General features: G+C 43.3%; 1 protein-coding gene across 1 annotated transcript in view; it reads left to right on the top strand.

The window, feature by feature from the left end:
• Positions 1-5,326: 5,326 nt before the first annotated feature.
• LOC126281786 (caspase-1-like) overlaps positions 5,327-18,579 on the top strand; it is a gene marked incomplete at its 5' end in the record, with an annotated part of 148,993 nt that continues 135,740 nt past the window's right edge. The window contains one exon of the mRNA XM_049980996.1: positions 5,327-5,354. Coding sequence (XP_049836953.1) covers positions 5,327-5,354 — 28 coding nt within the window. The remainder of the gene's footprint in view (positions 5,355-18,579) is intronic.

Raw genomic sequence — 18,579 nt, 5'->3', positions numbered from 1 at the left:
TGTAATTTTCCAGATAGTCCGAGAAACCATCCTAGTTTGCCTTTCTAAAATTCCATCTAGGCCGTAGCACTGTTAATCAGTGTGATGGAAAGCCACTTTCGAGAAAAACATATCTATGATGTAGGAATTGGTTGGTCTTTACAATTACTGGATATAAAAACAGAAATCTGGGTTATAACCTCTCTGACATGCAGCTGATCTTATTGTATCTAAATCTGTTGTGTCTAAACCTAGGTAAAGGTTGTTATTTTCGCCCAGTCATCAGGTGCATTGCCGCAGACTTTGTTCAGTGCATACTTCTATTGCTCTTGGTGGCTGTTAAAATGACCAGCGTATATTGCTGGATGGACAGCAATTCATAGAACATTTCAAGCCCATTCTACATTAGGTGGTTTGTAGATATTATGGATAGAGAGGTCTGCAAGCTTTATTGAAACATTGTGAACTTGATCGGCTGTATTTGCTGATATTAGGCGTGCATTATCAATGATAGCTCTAACGTAAGTACAAATACCATAAAGATTGTGGTAAGTTGTGCGAATTATCTCATAGATATATATCCTTCCTCTGTACATTGTCTTTATAACATTAATGTATCCATCTTCTATACCTATCTTTTTCATTTCTTAGATGATTTTTTCGGATGATATGGTAATATGGGGCGATAATGAGGTGGGTGTACAGTTACAACTTGATGTGTGGAAGGCAATAATGAAAAGGCATGGATTGAAAATAAATAAAGATAAGAGTGAAGTAATGGTATTTCGAAGAGACAAAGGGATCAGCGGGAATATTACTTCGAATGGAGAACACCTCAAAGTGGTAGACAGTTCCACTTATTTAGGGAGTGAAATATCTAGTGAAGGAAGAAGAACCAACGAAATTAATAGGAAGTTACAGAAGGGAAGCAATTTCTACCAAACAATAAAATACCTGATTTGGCATAATGAAGTTTCCTAAAAAGCAAAACTCCTTATGTATAAGGGTTATTACTTCCCTATCGTCATTTATGGAGGAGAAACATGGACAATTACAGAAAGGGACTGGAGCAGACTGCAAGCTGGAGAAATGTAATTTCTCAGAGCAGTTAAGGGAAAAACAAGAATGGACAGAGTAAGGAATGTATATATTAGAAATGATCTTAAACGAGAAAGTATGAGAGAAGAAATCGAAAAACAGAGATTAAGATGGTACGGGCATGTTAAGAGGATGCGTGGACAGACACTTCCCAAAATTGTGGAAGAGCTAAAGACGGATGGAAAAAGAGCTAGAGGGCGCCCAAGAACACGGTGGAAAACGCGAGTGAGAATATCTGTGGAAAGGAGAGGTTTGACCTGGCAGCAAGTGGCGGGAGAAAAGTGGTGGGAGGACCGAGCCAAATGGAGAGGACTCGTCAGCACCCAGACCCGGCAGTAACTGGAGCGGGATCTGGATACAGAGAGACATATATCCTTCTTCCTTTAAGAAGATCTTCTACGGTTGAAGCATGGGTTTACTTAACTAAACGCACGTCAATATTATTACACTACTGGCCATTAAAATTGCTACACCAAGAAGAAATACAGATGATAAACGGGTATTTATAAGACAAATATATTATACTAGAACTGACATGTGATAACATTTTTACGCAGTTTGGGATGGTGATTAGTGTTTTAGGGCGCACAACAACAAGGTTATCAGCGCCCACGCAGTTTGGGTGCATAGATCCTGAGAAATCAGTACCCAGAACAACCACCTCTGACCTTACTGGTTCAAATGGCTCTGAGCACTATGCGACTTAACTTCTGAGGTCATCAGTCGCCTAGAACTTAGAACTAATTAAACCTAACTAACTTAAGGACATCAGACACATCCATGCCCGAGGCAGGATTCGAACCTGCGAACGTATCGGTCGCCCGGTTCCAGACTGCAGCGCCTAGAACCGCACGGCCACTTCGGCCGGCTCTGGCCTTAATAACGGCCTTGGTACACCTGGGAATTGAGTCAAACAGAGGTTGAATGGCGTGTACAGGTACAGTTGCCCATGCAGCTTCAACGCAATGCCACAGTTCATCAAGAGTAGTTACTGGCGTATTGTGACGAGCAAGTTGCTCGGCCATGTGACGGTACGTCACATGAATATTGACATTTTTAGCGGTTGTAAATCGTAGTTTACGAGTTTATGAATATAATTAGTGTAAAAGAAATAGTTAATGTTCTTGAAACAACTGATATGCAGCGATAGCATCCTTATTTAATGTCTTTGAAAATAAAAAAAGGATCGAGAGACGCGATTGTACGGACGAGGAGGAAGGACGCATTTTGTGGTACACACACTTTCTTGTTTCGCTATTCGGAAGGCAGCCATTGAGCGGCTAAACATATTTTATGTAAGTTATTCGTATTTATTGCTAAAATAAACTTGTTATTATTATTAAAAAATGAATTCCTTTTTAATAGTTGTCACCTCAAATGCTCGCAGTGGCTAATTATTTTCAATAAGCATTTTTTCAGTAATTTGCGCTGCGAGAAGCTCATCTTCCGATGCAGACTCTGGTCAGCCATTACGCGCCGAAGTATTAATTTAGTTTTTAGTGCTAACAGTAACTGTAAATGCTAGAGATTTCGTTATAATAACCTTTTTAAATTGCAACAGATAATTTACGTTAAAGTTCATGTTTCTAAACTATACAGATTCCATGAGTTCCGAAAGTTTTATCTTGGCCGCTCCACGGCAACAATCGAAATTCTCTGAGGCCTTGCTTTGCAATCAATAAATAGAAATTAACAAACTACATTCAATCCAGCTAACGGCAACTATGTTTTAGTCATCACGTTTAAAATCTAAAGTTGCTACATGAATAACTGAGGCCCTTCAAGAACCCGTTTCATATTTACTTATGCACGTAAGTAAAAGTGATAAGAAAAGACGATATCCCTGGGGGAAAGAAGCATGCTGATCAATTAAAAATAAAAATATATAAAATGTATATATGTAATTGTTTTGTATGTGACGTGACAAATGGCACCGGACATCACAGCCACCATTGACCAGACGTTTTTATTTGGTGAGAGATCTGGAGAATGTGCTGGCCAGGGCAGCAGTCGAACATTTTCTGTATCCAGAAAGGACCTGCAACATGTGGTCGTGCATTATCCTGCTGAAATGTAGGGTTTCGCAGGGATCGAAGAAGGGTAGAGCCACGGGTCGTAACACACCTGAAATGTAACGTCCACTGCTCAAAGTGCCGTCAGTGCGAGTAAGAGGTGACCGAGACGTGTAACCAATGGCACCCCATACCATCACGCCGGGTGATACGCCAGTATGGCGATGACGAATACACGCTTACAATGTGCGTTCACCACGATGTCGCCAAACACGGATGCGACCATCATGATGTTGTAAACAGAGCCTCGATTCATCCGAAAAAAATGACGTTTTGCCATTCGTGCTCCCAAGTTCGTCTTTGAGTACACCATCGCAGGCGCTCCTGTCTGTGATGCAGCGTCAAGGGTAACCGGAGCCATGGTCTCCGAGCTGATAGTCCATGGTGCTGCAAACGTCGTCGAACCGTTCGTGCAGATGGGTGTTGTCTTGCAAACGTCCCCATCTGTTGACTCAGGGATCGAGACGTGGCTGCACGATCCGTTACAGCCATGCGGATAAGATGCCTGTCATCTTGACTGCTAGTGATACGAGGCCGTTGGGATCCAGCACGGAGTTCCGTATTACGCTCCTGAACCCACTGATTCCATATTCTGCCAACAGTCATTGGGTCTAGACCAACTCGAGCAACAATGTCGCGATACGATAAACCGCAATCGCGATAGGCTGCAATCCGACCTTCATCAAAGTCGGAAACGTGATGGTACGCTTTCCACCTCCTTACACGAGGCATCACAACAACGTTTCACCAGGCAACGTCAGTCAACTGCTGTTTGTGTATGAGAAATCGGTTGGAAACGTTCCTCATGTCAGCACGTTTTAGCTGTCGCCACCGGCGCCAAAATTGTGTGTATGCTCTGAAAATTTAATCATTTGCATATCACAGCATCTTCTTCCTGTCGGTTAAATTTCTCTTCTGTAGCACGTCATCTTCATGGTGTAGCAATTTCAGTGGGCAGTAGTGTACTTAAAAGAAATTTTGACAAGTAGTCACTTTCAGTTCACCTAATCCATTCTATATTTAGTTGGCAAACAAGAACAGAAGATCCCACTTTTTTAGTCATTTTATACTGAGGAGGGCTCTTTGCTAGTGCCTGTTTGTCTAGGTTAGTCCGCATGCTCATAGCCTGGAAGTCTAATGAAGCTCTAACTGCCCAGACGCTGTAGCTCATTTAGCGTTACCCATGGTGCAAGTGCAGTATTCTACTGCGGAGGCGAGCTAGATTTACACCCCAATAACAAACCTAAAATATGCACTGAAAGAGCTGACGATTGGTGGTTTTTATTCCTTGAAGATCCTGCATCCACCTACTAATCTGCCTCCACCAATGGCCTTTTTGCGCGTTTTCCAACCATCTAACTTCGACTGTCAACTGATCGTACGTCTTCTCTTTCACTCGTTCCTTTCACGGTCCACCTCGTGGATGTGTTCCCTTGGGTTCTCTCATCAGGACAGGAATTTGTTCAATCATGCGAACCACGTACCTTGCACATCTAAGTCTTTCCGTTTTTATTTTCTGGGTAACGTCAACAGAAAAAGGTAAAACAGAAACTCTGAGGAAGATTACTATTACCTTTGGTCTCGTTTATCAGTGGATTAATATTATTTACGTTACAGGAAAATAAGAATTACATGGAAAATAATAGGTGAAAAGCTAACAAAAGTTGGGTAAAAACTAAGAAGTGTAAGGAAATGTACCGGTATATATTGAAACATGTAAAGTAATGGCATTAAAAATTAGGAGGGCAGATAAAATACGAACATTCTTCAGTATTGTGGGGGAAGGAATATGCAATGAGTAGCTTCGACTGTAAAAAAAAAAATCAGAACATCTCCGTTATTAATCGTAAATGACAAAGGAAAGCTGTCTTAAAAATTAAACCGAACTTTACAGGAAAAAAAATTAAAAATCGGGAGGAGGACAGACAGTGGAAAGAGAACGTAAACATGGAGAAAAAAAACGAAAGACTACTCAAAAGACAGAAAATAACGACAAAGTTGCCTAACGCTAAATGTGAAGAAAGTAGTTTCATCTTTACTGTTCGTCTCAAACTGCAAAGTTGTCAACGTCCTGATTGGCTATCTCCACTATGAGTGTACTGAGAGGGCAGTGGGATATATCAGATACGGTTATCACTCTCGCAAACAGTTTCGCAGAAACAGGTGAGACGCAGTGATCTGTTGGAGAGGACATCAGTGCTGTAGGTGAGTATGAGTACAGTCCAGTGTTCGATATTCGTTTCCAGCCCTCTCAAGACATGGTGCGGGGACTCTGGTACTAAATTGCAGCACCTTATAAAAATACACAGACAGTTTTAATCTGACTCACAAGAATTTATTTCGAAGTGGCAACCGTCTATGTGTGAACAGCAGCATAGTCCTAGAGCAATGACTTCTTTTTTTTGTATGTTAATGTTAGTCACTTCTGCCTCGCTACACTATGAAAACGGTTCAGTAGCTTAGACAAATAATAGTAAGCCATTGTTTTAGCCTTTTCTAAATAGTCTATCACAATACAGAATAAATCGATATCCGAAGATTAACATATACGAGTACTCAGAAAACAAAGTTTTGCAGAGTTCCAGTTTCTATAATCATGCAAGTTCACAACTTGGCTCACAGATTAAAACAGTGTGTTGCACCGGAACTCGGACGTACAACGAAACTTCCTGGCAGATTAAAATTGTTCGCGACTCGAACTCGAGACCTTCATCTTTAGGAAGCAAGCGCTCTCTACGGCCTGAGCTTCAGAAGCGCGACTGTACAGTCCTCCTAACAATTTCACTTCTGCAGTACCTCATCTCCTACTTTCCAAACTTCACAGAAGTTCTCCCGCGAAACTTGAATTTGGAACCTAGGAAATGAGGAACAGGTGGAAGTAAAACTGTGAGAACGGCGCGTGAGTGCTGCTTGGGTAGCTCGGGCGGTAGAGAATTTGCTCCTGAAGTCAAAGAACTTCCGTTCGAGTCTCTATCCAGCACATTGTTTTAATCTGATAAGAAATTTCATATCGGCGCCCGTTCCACTGCACAGTGAAAAATTCGTTCTGCGAAAGTAGAACGCTCCGTTCTGCAGCCCATTCGCTTACCGACTGGGCAATCCAGACACGACTGAAGATCTTCCTTCACGCCATCTATTCTGTTAGCAACCCTCTCCTGCTTTCTTACCGTTCAACTTGAAGTTAGCGAGACGGGTCTTGACTCAGACTGGAACAACACAGTCGGTAAGAGCATTGTCCGTGAGAAGAGAAGTTCTAGATTCGAGTCCCTGCGTGCCAAACAATCTAAATCTGACGGGAAGTTTCAAAGGAGTGCACCCTCAGCCGCAGAGTGGAAGATCCATTGAATACAGAAAATTCTTTTCTCCGTGAGTCAAATGTATTTTCATCAGACTAAGTATTGGCTAGCCAATAACAGTGCACAATCGTCGCTTTGGAGCGCTGTGGCTAAAGTAGAACTGGTGTACCAGGCGGTCATGCGACCAACCATAAATGACGTAACTGATGGCAGTGAAGTCTGGTGTATCTGCCAGTCGGATGTAAGAAATCTATTGGTGCATCAGCGAGGACTACCGAACGTTTGTACAATAAATGGTGTACTAGTCGCAGCCACGTCACACGACGTATGGACACTTGTTGTAAGGATATCCTAACGAACAAGACTTGGAGGTTATTGCCCTGAGCTTTTGACATGGGAAACAGACCACTAAGTGATTGGACGATGTATTAAAACTTAGCCCGAGGGGGAGATCTGGCGTCGGCTTTCGTAGGGGAGAAGCGCAAGTTCTCTCGCAATTAATCCGAGCTTCAATCGTTCTCGTACCAAACTGTTCTGAATTATTTCAACTGAAAAAGTAAAGTCATATGGCACGAATGGCTAAGATACCCCGAAGAGAAGGTTCAGCCGCCTAACTGGATGGATTTTCCCTGGACTCCACACCCCTCTGTTTGAAAGTATGAGAGCTAAGACTGTAACGGTATAGTGTCACGTTCGTGTTGGGGTGATGAGAAAAGGCAGAGGGTGAAACCCAGTGCCGGCACATGGCTTGCTCTTCTCGAGAAGCACCGTGAGACCTGCCAAGCTTAAGGTCCCCATCCGACGGGCGGGTCGCCATCGAATGTCACGTCTCCTCAATCCCTGAGACGACGCCAAGAGATTGGGAATTTAATACAGCACACTGGTGCAAACACTGGCGGTCAGAAACTTTATGCCACCAAATCTCTTCCTCGTGCCGGTCATGTACTGGCAGTGAAAATGTCATCCACCACCAGCATTCGAACTGGCTTACCCCCGAGTCGAGTGCCATTACACCGACTTAGGCTACGGAGGCGGGTATTGGCTCAAGTAAAAATAACTTTTCAGAAGAGAGAAGGAAATGTTTGGTACGTGGCCTCTCATTGGCGGCTTTTCTAATTCTGTCTGATTTGTCAACCAATAATTTTTGGTGGTATTCCGGCAGAGGGGTCAGAGGGGCGTCCTTCTTAAGGGACCCTTGGTCACACCATTAAGCAGAACGGTACTCTAGGTCAGGCGGTGGAATGGAATGGTACTCTTAAATGGGACGCGAAGCAGGGTCTTACACTTGGTCAGGACCAAGGCGTAGCAGTGCTTTTCGGCTAAACGGGGACCGAGTCCAGAGTGATTCAATGTCTGCATGGGCCGAGGGAAGCGCTAGTAGTTCAGAAAACTTTGCCAGTCACTGTGGTAAGTGATCATCTCCTAGCAACTCTCCACTACTGGCCATTAAAATTGATGATAAACAGGTATTCATTGGACAAATATATTATACTAGAACTGACATGTGATTACATTTTCACGCAATTTGGGTGCATAGGTCCTGAGAAATCAGTACCAAGAACAACCACCTCTGGCCGTAATAACGGCCTTGATACGCCAGTGCATTGAGTCAAACAGAGCTTGGATGGCGTGTACAGGTACAGCTGCCCATACACCTTCAACACGATACCACATTTCATCAAGAGTAGTGATTGCAGTATTGTGACAAGCCAGTTGCTCGGCCACCATTGTGCAGATGTTTTCAATTGGTGAGAGATCTGGAGAATGTGCTGACCAGGGCAGCAGTCGAACATTTTCTGTATCCAGAGAGGCCCGTATAGGACCTGAAACATGTGGTCGTGCATTATCCTGTTGAAATGTAGGTATTCGCAGGGATCGTATGAAGGTTAGAGCCACGGGTCGTAACACACCTGAAATGTAACGTCCACTGTTCAAAGTGCCGTCAATGCAAACAAGAGGTGACCGAGACTTGTAACTAACGGCACCCCACACCATCACGCCGGGTGATAAGCCAGTATGGCGATGACGAATACACGCTTCTAAAGTGCGTTCACCACGATGTCACCGAACACGGATACGACCATCGCGATGCTGTAAACAGAACCAGGATTCATGTGAAAAAATGACGTTCTGCCATTCGTGCACCCAGGTTCGTCGTTGAGTATATCTTCGCAGGCGCTCCTGTCTGTGATGCAGCGTCAAGGGTAAGCGCAGCCATGGTCTCTGAGCTGATCAGTCCACGCTGCTGCAAACGTCGTCTAACTGTTCGTGCAGATGGTTGTTGTCTTGCAAACGTCCCCATCTGTCGAGTCAGGGATCGAGGCGTGGCTGCACGTTCTGTTACAGCCATGCGGATAAGATGCCTGTCATCTCGACTGCTAGTGATACGAGGCCGTTGGGATCCAGCACGGTGTTCCGTATTACCTCCTGAACCCACCGATTCCATATTCTGCTAACAGTCATTGGATCTCGACCAACGCGAGCACCAATGTCGCGATACGATAAACGGCAATCGCGATAGGCTACAATCCAACCTTTATCAATATCGGAAACGTGATAGTACGCATTTCTCCTTCGTACAACGTGTCACCAGGCAACGCCGGTCAATTGCTGTTTGTGTATGAGGATTCGGTTGGAGACTTTGTTCATGTCAGCAAGTTGTAGTTGTTGCCACTGGGGCTCTGAAAAGCTAATCATTTGCATATCTTAGCATCTTTTTTCTCTCGGTTAAATTTCACGTCTGTAGCACGTCATCTTTGTGGTGTAGCAATTTTAATGGCGAGTAGTGTACATTGTTAAGTCCAGGCAGCAGCACGAGCTGAGATCTTACTAGAGACGCCCAGCAGGTTTGCAACACATCTTTTGTCTGAAAGCAGTTGATTTTATTCAGGATTATAATGCACTATATTATGCCCCACTCTTTTGGTAATAAAAGCCTACTTTTCAACATAATCTCTGTTCAATGCGAGGATCTTGCGCCACCTTACTGGGAGTACCTGTGTGCCAGAATGGTACCACTCTACTGGTCGACTTCCGAGCCGACGTCTTGCTGCACCAGTAACCTCCCCATCTTCCACGTACTGCTTTCCCTGCGCAGTACACCATACATTGAGAAAAACAGATGTAAATCGGAAGGTGCGAGATTCGAGCTGTAGGGTGGATGAGGAAGAACAGTCCAGTGAAATTCTGTGCAGGCCAGAGTGGCCTTGCGGTTCTAGGCGCTCCAGTCTGGAACCGCGTGACCGCTACGGTCGCAAGTTGGAATCCTGTCTCGGGCATGGATGTGTGTGTTGTCCTTAGGTTAGTAAGGTTTAAGTAGTTCTAAGTTCTAGGGAACTTATGACCTCACCAGTTAAGTCCCATAGTGTTCAGACCCATTTGAACCACTTTTGAAATTCTGTGAGGTCCTCTCGCTTGCACAGACGTGTGTGAGGCCTTTTTCTGTCGTGGAGAGGTTCGTATGCATTTCTACGGCAACGAATATCACGAAGTCTTTTCTTTCCTGAGAGTTGCACAATAGAACTTCGAGTTGATCGTTCCATCATGAGGTCGGTAAAGCGTCGGTAAAGCAGATGCCAGAGTGAGATTCATTGGAAGAATCCTAAGGAAATGCAATCCGAAAACAAAGGAAGAAGGTTACAGTACGCTTGTTCGCCCACTGCTTGAATACTGCTCAGCAGTGTGGGATCCGTACCAGATAGGGTTGATAGAAGAGATAGAGAAGATCCAACGGAGAGCAGCCGCTTCGTTACAGGATCATTTAGTAATCGCGAAAGCGTTATAGAGATGATAGATAAACTCCAATGGAAGACTCTGCATGAGAGACGTTCAGTAGCTCGGTACGGGCTTTTGTTGAAGTTTCGAGAACATACCTTCAACGAAGAGTCAAGCAGTATATTGCTCCCTCCTACGTATATCTCGCGAAGAGACAATGAGGATAAAATCAGAGAGGTTAGAGCCCACACAGAGGCATACCGATAATCTTTCTTTCCACGAACAATACGAGACTGGAATAGAAGGGAGAACCGATAGAGGTGCTCAGGGTACCCTCAGCCACACACCGTCAGGTGCCTTGCGGAGTATGGATGTAGATGTAGATGTAGATGTAGATGTAGAAAGAAATGTTTCTACTCTCTGTTTACCCAACAGCGTGAGGAACTATGATTCTAAATGTAAGTTTTATGCTCTAAATGGTCGATATATTTGGCAAACTTTCACTCGCATGACGTATGATGATGATGATGATGCTTATATTTCTATCAAAAACGGAACAATGAGCAGTTCCGAGACGAAATTGTTGCCATTAAATGGTCTTTCGCCCTGACTTCTGATAATCAAAGTTAATTGCTCGCCACAAGGGTAGAAAATAATGTTGCGACTTGCCACGCGGTTTTGTTAACATTCCGGGGCACACGAACAGTTACTTCCACGAAATCGAAGCGATCCAGGACGGTGTACAATCCTTGCGAGTTCACTTCCTGTTTGTGCCGAAAACATGCATTTAATTGCAGTATGGCTGTGACGTCACCCTAGATAGCGCGTAAGCCGGCGGGTTACTGATGCGGACCGTATGGTAGCTGGGCGCGAAGTGAAGTCACTGCCTCTCAGGCCGTATTTATAATTATATGGACGCAGCGGACGGCCACAGGAAACATCTGCCGTCATCCGCTCTATGCCCCAGCAGCATCATCTAAATGGCCGCTTTCTCGGACATGTATTAATTAATAATTCGGTCATTTAGAATCTACGTAATTTTTGTGTCAAAGGAGTTAATTTGTGTTTAATCACAGAAAAAGTTTTAGCTCGCCTATATATAAACTTTGTTGCCTAGAACTTTTTGAACTGAACTGACAAAAAATCGTGACCTCTGAACTACATCCTTAAGAGACTTTGTATTGACCTTATTTGCATCAAAGTCTTGAAACTTGTTATTAGTCTATCACTTGATGGGTTTCATCAGCTGCTGTGATCAAAACTATGATATTTAATCTATTACAAATAAGGAGGTTTTAGCTCCAAATTTAGCTTTCAGTAAATTAATTGAAACTATTAGAAGTAGCTTAATGGGATCGCGTAGTTATGGTTTTCATGTCAAACTGATGCTCCATACTAATTTTCATCTTTCCAAGTCTAATATTTAGCGCCTTCAAATTTTCTTAAAAACGTGGATTCTGACCAACATTTTGTTTCGATCAAGTTGCAACTTGTAACAGTTAGTTGTAAAATACATATGCACATTCTGACCGATTTTTGGCTTTATAGCTTTATTGTTTAGTGCCACATTTTTTTCTCTTAAAATGATCAATTTAGGGAAATATATTCATTTGATCACTCTGAGATTTAACAGTCCAAACATTAATACATTGAAGCATATTCTGACAAAGTTTGGAGAAGCAAGTTTAATTTTCAGTTTCATCCTTAGATTATGGTGCAATACTTGTATGCTACGCACAGGCGCATTATGACGACTTGACGCTAGTAGCAGTGAACTGGGGTACACCCCGGCACACCCGCTTGCTTCTGTATCTCTCAAATCATACAGTGCTTGTTTCGCCACAAGGTGTAATGTCACTCTATGGATTGCCATATTATCTCCAGTTGAAGTGATGAACCCATGTTTCATCGCCTGTGACTGTGTTCGACGAAGAGTTTTCACGATCAGCCTCGTACCGCGCAAGAAATTTCGCACGTATTGTCCTTCATTGTTCCTTAAGGTTGTCTGTTAAGCGGTGAGGAATCTAGCGGGCACATGTCTTTGAGTACCCCGAGTGATGGACGAGTGTGTCAGCAGTACCACCAGAGACGTCCAGTGGTGCAGGTTTGTTTTTGATTGTGATCTGTCTATCACCTCGAGTGAGAGTGTCCTCACGTTCCGACATTACACGAATTACAGCTGTGCGGGCCGACCGGCAGGTGCGAGATCGGGCAGGTTTGCGCTCAGACGCCTTGCTCAACGGCTCGCCGTGCTTTTGTTCACTGCTTCACTGCCAGCTCTCCGTAGATACTCTGCAAGCTCCTACGAATATCTGCGATGCTCTAGTTTTCCTTGACCAGAAACTCAATGGTATCTATCTGTTTGGACTGTACATCCGTTACAGACGACATTTTGAAGGCTACGATAACGCCGCCACCTATCGGAACTTAATGAAACTATAGGGGCTGAAGGGGGCAATATGCGAAGATGCGTAACATCAAATTCTGCTTTCTTTTTTTCAGCCGAAACTGGTCGAGAAAAAAATTGTTGAACTACGTATTGAACGCCATCGTATTAATATTGCAATTATCACTTGCATAAAACCATTCTCAAAAGGTTTTGAGAAAAGAGTGGTTGTAGAATTACGGGTCCGACTACATCTTTCAAAAAATGCAAAACACTTCAGCTGAATCGTTCTTAATAAAATTTGAAAAGGAAGTCAGTAAGGAAAAGTCAACGAACGCTTGGAACAAGACTATATGACTCGAATATTCGTTTTTCTTCAAAAGATAAAGTACTTTAAAAGGCTAACAACCTAGAGAGGGTTATAGGGAATTGGCCGAGGAAAAAATGTGTTGCATTTGATATTGAATGCCCCTCATGGTAATGATACAGGGGTAGGTAAGTTTTCATTTTCAGGTAACCTGTGGTCCTTCATGTCTCTTATGCTTTGGCAGTTGATAGCTTATCCATGACTCGGTTACTTGGATTTCCTGCATGTACACTCATGCTCATAAATTAAGGATAATGCTGATACATGGTGAAACAACACCCTGATGGGCGGTTTGCGGGTTTAAATCTCCTCGGTGTATGACCATGCAGTGGGTTTGACCTGCGGTCATCGCACGGTGGCGCTGGCAGCGGTCCACATACGCAGAGGTGTGTTGATGCATGTCAGAGTACGGTGCAGAGAGTGAGTGTGCGGACGTTTCCAGAAGTGCTAAAGGTGACTGTGTGTTGAAAATGGCTCAAAGAACACATATTGATGACGTTACGCGGGGTAGGATTCTAGGGCTACTGGAGGATGGTCAAACGTAGCAGGTTGCAGCACAGGCCCTCCGTGTGCCACAGAGTGTGATCTCAAGATTATGGAAACGATTCCAGTAGACGGGAAACGTGCCCAGGCGCTACAGTACGGGACGTCCACAGTGTAAAACACCACAAGAAGACTGATATCTCACTATCAGTGCCCGCAGACAGCCACGGAGTACTCAGGTAGCCTCACTCGAGACCTTACCAAAGCCACTGGAACAGTTGTCTCCAGACACACAATCTACAGATGACTGAACAGACATGGTTTATTCGCCCAGAGACCTGCAAGGTTCATTCCACTCACCCCTGGTCACATGAGAGCCCCTAAAACCTGATGTCAAGAACATGGTACATGGTTACTGGAACAGTGATCGCAGGCTATGTTCACAGACGAGTCCAGGTATAGTCTGAACAATGATTCTCGCCGGGTTTTCATCTGGCGTGATCCAGGAACCATATACCAACCCCTTAATGTCTTTTAAAGGGACCTGTATGGAGGTTGTGGCTTGATGGTGTGATGTGGGATTATGATTGGTGCACTTATACACGCCTGCATGTTTTTGACGGAGGAACTGTAACAGGTCAGGTGTATCGGGACGTCATTTTGCACCAACATGTCCTTCATGGCTGCAGTGGCTCCCACCTTCCTCCTAATGGATTATAACGCACGGTCCCACAGAGCTGCCATCGTGGTGGAGTACCTTGGAACAGAAGACATCAGGCGAATGCAGTGGCCTCCCTGTTCTCCAGACCTAAGCCCATCGAGCACGTCTGGGATGCTCTCGGTCGACATATCGCTGCACGTCTTCAAACCCCTACGACACTTCAGGAGCTCCGACAGGCACTGGTCCAAGAATGAGAGGCTTTACCCCAGCAGCTCCTCGACCACATGATGCAGAGTATGCCAACCCGTTGTGCGGCCTGTGTACGTGTGCATGGTGATCATATCTCATACTGATGTCGGGGTACATGCGCAGGAAACAGTGGCGTTTTGTAGCATATGTTTTTCTGGACGGTTTTCTCAACTTATCGCCAATACCGTGGACTTACAGATCTGTGTCGTGTGTGTTCCCCATGTGCCTATGCTATTAGCACCAGTTTTGTGTAGTGCCACGTCGTGTGGCATCACATTCTGAAATTATCCTTAATTTATGAACATGAGTGTATTTTCCTACACGCCGTCGTCATGGACATTGTAAAACAATGTACTTGATTCATTTAAATTATAGCGTGAGTTAGTTTGCAGGTTATTCTCTTCTCTTTACTTCGGACTTCACCACTAAGTTTCTGTCAACTGTTTAATAATACGGACTTTATGTTCTGACTTCACTCATCTGCAGCGCGCGAGAGAGTTAACTGTTGCGTCTGTTTATTGTGTGCTGTATCTCCTGTCTTGTGATAAACAGTGGTCTAAGTCATCGACCTTTCAGTTCAGAGCTGAACCTTTTGTAAACGTTATTGTTATTAATTTCAATAACAACCACACCAACGAGTCATTTATCAGGGTCAACACCTTTGAGTTCGTATCCATTGAGCTGAATTTATCAAATACATCTGAATCGATCTGCATACAGAGAGAGTTGAGATCGAAGACACTGTTTATGTTTAGCCGTAGCCCAGTGGCATCTTGGAAAAGAATATGTGGAAATAGTGAAATTGACAAATGTGACTATGGGAACAAGTTAATACACGGCTTAAAATTATACTATGCGGAGGTTAACATGACATTTCACTCTACTGTAAAGTAAGTGAGAGTTATATCACAACATCTCTTTGCCTTTGTGAAATGATGATACAGAACTTGATTTTATTATTAATATACATAGCAAAGGGAGCAGAATAGGAACCATAGACTTTGGTATCATTGCCATTTTGCAGCTGTTGTGTTTACTTCTGGTGTTTACGTTGAAAGCCGCAAACCAAGAACTTATCATGACCCTGTAGTTCTGAGTCGAGTGGAAGGACCGAACTGGAGACTTCGAAGCATCTATGACAAGCTAGGCTGCGACTTTCTGGACTTGCGCCACAGGGTCGAGAACTTAAGAGTCCCCCTAAATGGGTCAAGTCCGCGTTACACATCAGAGGCTGCTACGTAGGTAACTGACCGTGTGTGAGGTGCACGCAAGGGTTTTTTAAGATTAGACGACTCTCTATCCAATCCACATAACGACTGTTGTAGGACACACGGAGATATCTACATGACAATCTACTTCTACATCTACGTGATTACTGTGCTATTCACAATAAAGTGCCTGGCAGAGGGTTCAATGAACCACCCCTCTACCGTTCCACTCACGAACGGCACGCGGGAAAAACGAACACATAAACATTTCAGTGCAAGCACTGATTTATCTTATTTTATGGTAATGATCATTTCTCTCTATGTAGGTGGGTGCCAACAGAATGTTGTTGTAATCGGGCGAGAAAACTGGTGATTGAAATTTCATGAGAAGATCCCGTCGCAACGAAAAACGCCTTTGTTTTAATGATTGCCACTTCAATACACGTATCATGTCTGTGACACTATCTCCCCTGTTTCGCGATAATACGAAACGAGCTGCCCTTCTTTGTACTTTTCGATGTCATCCGTCAGTTCCACCTGATGCGGATCCCACACCGCACACCTATACTCCAGAATAGGGCGGACAAGCACAGTGTAAGCAGTCTCTTTGGTAGACCTTTTGCACCTTCTAAATGCTCTGAAAATGAATCGCAGTCTTTGGTTTGCTCTACCCACAATATTATCTATGTGATCTTTCCAGTTTAGGTTATTTGTAATTATAATCCCTAAGTACTTAGTTGAATTTGCAGCCCTCAGATTTGTGTGACTTATCGCATAATCGAAATTTAGCTGATGTCGTTTAGTACTCACGTGAATAGCTTCACACGTTTCTTTATTCAGGGTCAATTGCCACTTTTCACACCATACAGATATCTTATCTAAATCATTTTGCAAGTCGTTTTGATCATCTGATGACTTCACAAGACGGTAAATGACAGCATCATTTGCAAATAATCTAAGAAGGCTACTGAGATTGTCTCCTAAGTCGTTAATATAGATCAGGAACAATAGAGGGCCTATAACACTTTCTTGAGGAACGTCGGATATTATTTCTGTTTTACTCATTGACTTTCCGTCTATTATTACGAACTGTGACCTTTCCGACAGGAAATCATGAATCCAGTCGCACAACTGAGGCGATATTCCATAGGCACGCAGTTAAATTAGAAGACGCTTGTGAGGAACGGTGTCGAAAGCCTTCTGGAAATCTAAAAATATGGAATCAATTTGACATCCTCTGTCGATAGTACTTATTACTTCATGAGTATAAAGAGCTAGTTGTGTTTCACAAGGACGATATTTTCTGAATCTGTGCTGACTAAATGTCAGTAAATCGTTTCCTTCGAGGTACTTCATAATGTTCGAATACAATGTATGTTCCAAAACCCTACTGCAATTCGACGTTAGTTATATAGCCCTGTAATTCAGTGGATTACTCCAACTTCCCTTTTTGGGTATTGGCGTGACTTGAGCAATTTTCCAGTCTTTAGGTACGGATCTTTCTGTGAGCGAGTGGTTGTATATAATTGCTAAATATGGAGCTATTTTATCAGCATACTCTGAGAGGAACCTGACTGATATACAATCTGGACCGGAGGCTTGCCTTTATTAAGTGATTTAAGCTGCTTTGTTACAGCGAGGATATCTACTTCTATGTTTCTCATCTTGGCAATTGTTCTTGATTGGAATTCAGGAATATTTACTTCGTCTTCTTTGGTGACGGAGTTTCGGAAAACCGTGTTTAATAACTAGGCTTTAGTGGCATTGTCATCCGTGACTTCACCGTTGTTAACGCGCAGTGAAGGTATTGATTGCGTCTTGCCACTGGTGTGCTTTACGTATGACCTGAATCTCTTTGGGTTTTCTGTCAGATTTCGAGACAGAATTTCGTTGTGGAAATTATTAAAAGCATCTCGCATTGAAGTAGGCGCCATCTTTCGAACTTCTGCAAAACTTTGCCAATCTTGGAGATTTTGTGTTCTTTTAAACTTGGCATGCTTTTTCGTTGCTTCTGCAACAACGGTCTGACTAGTGTAAGATAGAAAGAATGTCCCCTACGGTTGAAAGTATTAAAACCCTAATAGTTAACTGGCGAAGCATTCACCACAAACTACCAGAGTTTGAAGTGCTCATGAAAAGTAGAGAAGCTCAGATAATACTAGGTACACAAAGAAGGTTGAAATCTGAAATTGATAGCACTGAGATTTTTGTGGAAAATTTGAGTGTGCATCGAAAGGATAGGCAAATGGGAAATGGATTGGTGTATTTGTCGCAGTCCACTAAGACAGAAACTAAAGTTGCATGTGAGATTGTTTGGACAAGACTCAGTATCAAGGGTGGTCACAAAATGATAAGTGGATTCTTCTATCGCTCACCAGACTCATTTCATGATGTAGCCGAAAACTTTAGAAGAAACCTGGAACCTTAGTTTACTTGTAAGCAAAGTTTCCGAATTACACTGTAATCGTCGGTGGAGACATTAGCCATCCAACAAGTATTTGGGAAAATTACAGTTTTGTAAGTGGTGGGCGTGATAAGACTTGCTGTGAAACATTACTAAACGCCTTCTATGGAAACAACCTAGAACAGACAGGAATTCCAATCATGATGGACATATATTGCACCTAATGTCAACAAATAGGCCTGTCCTCTGTAAGGATGTCTACATTATCCGTTGCCATTGTGGCTGCGTCATTAATGCGATTGTGGCAACATTGAGTACCGAAGTACAGACCACAAAACCAGCAGAAAGACATATGACCAGTAAACTAAATAAAAATGAGTAGTGTCATATCTCAACGAGGAAATTGAAATTTTCAGCACACGGCAGGATCGTCTAGAGGAACTATGGCTCGAATGTAAAAGAATAGTTGACCATGCACTGGATAGATACATATACCCCGCAGAGCAGTTCATAATGAGAGTGAATCTCCATGGTATACTGTCACTGTAAAGAAACTTCTAAAAGACAGAGATTACTGCATAATAGGTGTAAAACAAAGCGTAGGATTATAGATAGAGGGAAGCTGCATGAAATGGCTATCAAGAGGTCTATGGGTGATGTCT

Source organism: Schistocerca gregaria, chromosome 1 (assembly GCF_023897955.1).
Source record: "Schistocerca gregaria isolate iqSchGreg1 chromosome 1, iqSchGreg1.2, whole genome shotgun sequence".
Lineage (NCBI taxonomy): Eukaryota > Metazoa > Arthropoda > Insecta > Orthoptera > Acrididae > Schistocerca > Schistocerca gregaria.
This window is presented reverse-complemented; position numbering and strand designations above follow the sequence as displayed.